A 6,000-nucleotide genomic window follows, 5' to 3' on the forward strand; every position below is an offset into this window, starting at 1 on the left:
TGTTTAGATACCGTCATTTTCAGATTAATAAATGTCATCATATCGTGCATAGTCAATATTGTTTTTAAAGTAAATGTCATCAGCTTTTGTTTGTACAATATCATTTTCAAAATAAATGTCACAATTTCTTATTTAGACAATATCATTTCAGATTAAATGTCATCATCACCTGGAGAGAGCTCACTTGCAATTGTCATTATATGTAAGAAATACAAACCAAATCTTTCCCTTCCCTTTTTTGACGCCTGACGCCATCTCCCCCCAACCCCCACCCTCATACCGATACTAAACATTATTAAGAAGAAGTAGAAGTTAGAACTTTTGTGTTGAGAATTCGGGATCAACGTTGATCTCAATCTTATGCACACACATCCAGACTGCTATAAAAGTTGTATCAAGTTTAAGCTATGGACGACTTTAAAGTGTGTCGTATTGCCTAATTATTTTACAGCACTAACTTACTTCTGTTTTTTGTTGTTGAAGCTTTAGCTAGACATGTAAATTGTACATTTCAGAACTCTAGCTAGACATGTACATTGTACATTTCAGAACTCTAGCTAGACATGTACATTTCAGAACTCTAGCTAGACATGTACATTTCAGAACTCTAGCTAGACATGTACATTTCAGAACTCTATGCTAGACATGTACATTTCAGAACTCTAGCTAGACATGTACATTTCAGAATTCTAGAGCAATTGTATTTGATTTTTGTCTTTATGAAGTAATTAGAGAAATTCTCATCGAATTTTCCGTGAAAGCGTGCAACCTTTGGATCCAAGTTTGAAATATCAAAGGATTACATCGTATTAAGGTTACAAAGATATAGAGATTATAAAATTTGAGTTTGTGGCAAAGACTCAGTTCTTTTGTAATATCTTTTGCAATTGTTTTTGGGTAGTTTTTTGCACATATCTTCTGTCACTGGTCAAAATTTGACAAAGTGTATAGAAAGAAATAATAAACAATACTTCTGACTCTCACGCACCTCTGCTACTTTACTAAAATTAAATTCAACCTAAATGAAGCACAAAGTCTGACTGCGTCAACCTTGTTGCACCAGCTAGTCCTGTCCATAGAGCTAGGTACAGTACAAACAAAAGGATTACATCGTATTAAGGTTACAAAGATATAGAGATTATAAAATTTGAGTTTGTGGCAAAGGCTCAGTTCCTTTGTAATATCTTTTGCAATTGTTTTTGGGTAGTTTTTTGCACATATCTTCTGTCACTGGTCAAAATTTGACTGTGTGTATATAAAGAAATGTTCATAATAAACAATACTTCTGACTCTGCACGCACCTCTGCTACTTTAGTCAAATTAAATTCAACCTAAATGAAGCATAAAGTCTGACCGCGTCAACCTTGTTGCACCAGCTAGTCCTGTCTATAGAGCTAGGTACAGTACAAACCGGGACCGGAAAGGTTGACCCGGCTCGGAAATTCAAATGTACTACACTACGGCTGCCCGTGTCTTATACCATGCCAAATGTTGTCTCTAAAAAGGAAATACAAGGGAATAATTCCAAAAACCGAACCAACTGAAGGCCCATCACTATCCACAACTTGAAAAATGCATGAAAATCTTAAAATAAATTGTTACTTTACAACACGAAGACTGTCGCTTAAAGTACTTTATAAAACAACCCTGAAAAGAACATGTAGATATAAAGTACTTTATAAAACAACCCTGAAAAGAACATGTAGATATAAAGTACTTTATAAAACAACCCTGAAAAGAACATGTAGATATAAAGTACTTTATAAAACAACCCTGAAAAGAACATGTAGATATAAAGTACTTTATAAAACAACCCTGAAAAGAACATGTAGATATAAAGTACTTTATAAAACAACNACTTTACAATATTATACAGTTATATACTTTACAATATTATACAGTTATATACTTTACAATATTTTACAGTTATATACTTTACAATATTATACAGTTATATACTTTACAATATTATACAACATATATAAAACATGAAGAAGCACATTGGTCATCATTCATAAATATTTAATCATTAAAAAAACTGAATAATGAACAGAATATTGAATTATCAAAAAATATTGTATTTTTTGAAAAACATTAAATTATTTAAAAGATATTGAATTATTTAAAAAATATTGATTTTTTAAAAAAAATATTGAATTATTTAAAAATTCAGAAATATAGTATTTCTAAATATCATAATATTTAGAAATATTAAATAATTTGTAAATATTAACTTATTTCTAATTTAATATTAAAGGGAGTGTATGCGTGATTTCAAGTGACCCTCGTCCCTCTCCATGTAAAAATGGCAAGGTTCGATTAACAACAGTTCCCTTAGAAACTTTGTCAAATCAAGTATAAATTAGATATTCATTTTTCTTTAAACTGCTTTTTTTGTGGTTTTGACGTTGCGAAATTAACTTCACTTATCAAGCACTTTTCAAGCACAGTCGGTCTTCCACATTATATTCAAGGGACAACGTTGTAAATCAGGCATTGCCATCTTAGTATGGGGGTCACTTTAAATCACGCTTACAGTCCCTTTGAATTACGCTTACAGTCCCTTTAAATTTATCTTGCAGTCCCGTTAAATTACGCTTACAGTCCCTTTAAATCACGCTTACGGTCCCTTTAAATTACGCTTACAGTCCCTTTGAATTACGCTTACAGTCCCTTTAAATTGATCTTGTAGTCCCTTTTGAATTACGCTTACAGTCCCTTTAAATTGCTCTTGCAGTCCCTTTAAATTACGCTTACAGTCCCTATAAACTACGCTTACAGTCCCTTTAAATCACGCTTATATGCAGTTCCTTTAAATTACTCTTACTGTCCCTTTAAATTACGCTTACACTCCCTTTAAATTAAGCTTACAGTCCCTTTAAATTACACTTACAGTCCCTTTAAATTACGCTTATATACAGTTCCTTTAAATTACGCTTACATGTCCCTTTAAATTACGCTTACAGTCCCTTTAAATTATGCTTACAGTTCCTTTAAATTATTTATCAATATAACTATTATTATTAATTAGAAATAAATTAAATCATTTGTAAATATTTGATTAATTCAAAATTATGAAGTATTTTTAGATATTAATTTAAGGTTTATTAATATGACATGGTTTAGGTGTGATGAGCATTGTTGTGTGTATACTTATATGCTCCTATTGCAGGTATTCTAACTTTTCCATTTAACCTTATTCTTACTGGAGGGGTGGGGGGGGGATGTTGCGTGTATNGTCAAATTGACCCCCCCCCAGCAGGAATAGGGTTAACTTTTCCATTTAACCGTATTCTTACTGGGGGGGGGGGGGTTAGGTCCCCCCTTTATGAAGGTTGTCTGCCTTGAAAAAAAAGTTTTTTCTGTAACACTTTTTAATTAGATTCAGAAGAAAAATTTGAAATGAAATTAATTCAAAATGGAATTAATTTGGAATGAAATTAGAAAATTAAATGACTTTATTTAATGTTTGGGACTAGGAATTGGGGACTGGAATATGGTAAACATAATAAATACCCCAGGTTCTTCATAAATCAAGTTTATTGTATTTCTTAGTGCCCATTCTAATTTGTCAAAAATAGCTCTATATTATTAGTAAACTCACATTTAAAACATAAAACATCAGACTACCCAGCGTTACCCGTGGTATTTTAAAGTCGTCCCAAAGACTTTAGAGAACATTATCTTGTGTCCAAATACTTAGTTCGAGGATAAATCCTTACGAAGCGAAGAAAAAACGAGCAATAGTCAAATTTTTTAAAAAAAATAGTATTTTTACTGAAAGAACGATTTTTTAAAATAACTTTTTAAAGAAACCAACGAAACGAACGAAATCAATTTTATTTTGAACAATTGAAACAAAAACGAACAAAATGAATTGTTCATTGGAACGATTCACGAACAAAATGAAAAAAAAATCGAACGCACCCATCTCTGACCATTTGTTACGGTATCTTTTCTATAAATAGGGATGTGAGTTTTTAAAAGCGTTCCTTTTGATTTTTATTTAGATTTTAAACTAACTACAAATTACGATTCGTTTTTTGAAAAAAAAAGAATTGTTAAACAAACGAAGTGTTAGTTTTAAATTTTTGAAAACGATCGTTCCTTAAAACTTTAGTTTTATAAGCAATCTTTTTGAAAACGATCGTTTTAAATTAAAAACGACAGTTTAAAAAAAATTAAAAAAATAAAATTTTGTTCAAAAATACTTTGAACAATTAAAAACATTTTAAATGTAATTAAAAATGTTTAAAATTTCAATATTTTTGAATTAAAAAAAACATTTAAAACTTTTTTGAAGTTGAAGTAATCCATTTTCCAAAATTTAGAAATAAAATTTTTTCAAACAAATTTTAATTTATTTATTAAAATTATTTGATTCTTTTTGAAAAATTTAAATTCAAAATGATTTTTTACTGCCAATTTTTCATTCCAAAACAATTGTCTTTCCATTTTTGAAAACGATCGTTTTACGGAACGATTTTTTCTTACCAACTATCATAATTTAGTTTATCCCTTTCAAAAACGATAGTTTTCAAAAACGATCGTTTTCTAAACGATCGTCGTTTCAGTTTTTTGTCATTGTTAAGGAAAAAAACAACGTTTTTAAAAAAAATTCAAAACTGCCCATGCCTATCTATAAGACAATTAAACCTTTTGACCTTTTAGCCAGCTGTAAAATGTAACACACCTGCATATTACATATAGTCCCAATAAACATGGGAAGTATATGACGACTTCTATATCGTCTTTTTTATCCATGCAGGATTATTTCGTAAGCATATTTTTGTAGTAAAACTTTAACACCGTAAACTTCTAGTCTCGAGATTTCCGAAATGTGGTCTTTTTACCTTCAAAATTCACGGAGATATTAGGAAATTTGTCCAGATTCCAGTTCATTAAAAATCAATAAAACGGTTAAAATGTTTAATAACTCCTTAAATTTTAAAGATTATAAAAAAGATAGACTATAGTTCAATCAATTTTTTATGTCATTTATCATTTATTGGGAATCAAAGACGATATCTGTGTTGTCTCTCAATTCCCATGTTTATTGGGGCCCCCTGTGCAATGTTAATTCTGACGGCCAGCTCTAGATGTTTTTACTAGAAGTGGGGCGATTAATTGTTGTTCTTGAAGCTGCCAGTTTGTCTGCAAACCTCAAGGATTTTCTGTTTAAACTGGTGCATCATTAAAAATAATAAACGACATCATCATTTTATTTCAATTTCCACCAGTCATTTGAGATGCCACAAAAAAGTTTGAGGGTCACTTTAAATTACGCTTACAGTCTCTTTACTTACATATACATGTTTCTCATATACTGTACCTTCCCTTGGCACCCTCCTTCCATCCAACAATTCTGTTTTAAATTGAAAACCAATATAATCCAGATTTGATGCAGGAACTAAGAATACAGTTGGTTTCCAATAAAAAGTATTAAATATCGACGGCTAAACGTGGAAGGAAGAAACTGAATATTTTAAAAAGAAGAATGAACGTAAATATATGATTTTCGCAACATTTATTAATTCATTGGTGAAGTAAAAAAAGGTGGCTTGGTGCCAAATTTAGTGAAACAGAGTTTAAACTCCGTTATTTGAACCACTACTTTTGAGCCGGTTCAAGTTAAACAGAAGTGGTTCAGCTTAGTCTATGTGGTTCAAATGTCTTTTGATATTCATTTACAGCTAAGAGTGTCACAAGTAAAAGGGTCGCAAATCGCCCTAAAAGTTTAAAAATAAATTTGTGTGTACAAAGCAAATACGTATTAAAATAAAAACATTCGGTTTCTTTTATTTGAAAGCAAACGTGTTTTGATCTACAAATTTGTTTATTCTATATTTGTCCATTCAAAAAGGCTAAACAATTATTTTTAACGGGTCAAATTGTGATCTAAAGTCAAAGCTTTCAAAAATATTTAGAGTGGCGTAAAATAAATATTTGGATTTTTGCAAATTTGTCATTTTTTGGCAGATTATTGAAGTAGAGCCCAAG

The 6,000-nt window shown here is 30.5% G+C and overlaps 1 protein-coding gene across 1 annotated transcript in view; it reads left to right on the plus strand.

Moving 5' to 3' along the window:
- The first annotated feature begins 149 nt into the window (after positions 1 to 149).
- Positions 150 to 6,000, plus strand: part of LOC111707380 (uncharacterized) — an 11,207-nt gene continuing 5,356 nt past the window's right edge. The window contains exons 1-2 of the mRNA XM_023480481.1: positions 150 to 202; positions 3,127 to 3,172. Of these exons, the coding sequence (XP_023336249.1) occupies positions 157 to 202; positions 3,127 to 3,172 (92 nt within the window). The 5' untranslated portion in view covers positions 150 to 156. The remainder of the gene's footprint in view (positions 203 to 3,126; positions 3,173 to 6,000) is intronic.

The sequence above is a fragment of the Eurytemora carolleeae genome, unplaced genomic scaffold (assembly GCF_000591075.1).
Source record: "Eurytemora carolleeae unplaced genomic scaffold, Eaff_2.0 scaffold781, whole genome shotgun sequence".
Classification (NCBI taxonomy): domain Eukaryota; kingdom Metazoa; phylum Arthropoda; class Copepoda; order Calanoida; family Temoridae; genus Eurytemora; species Eurytemora carolleeae.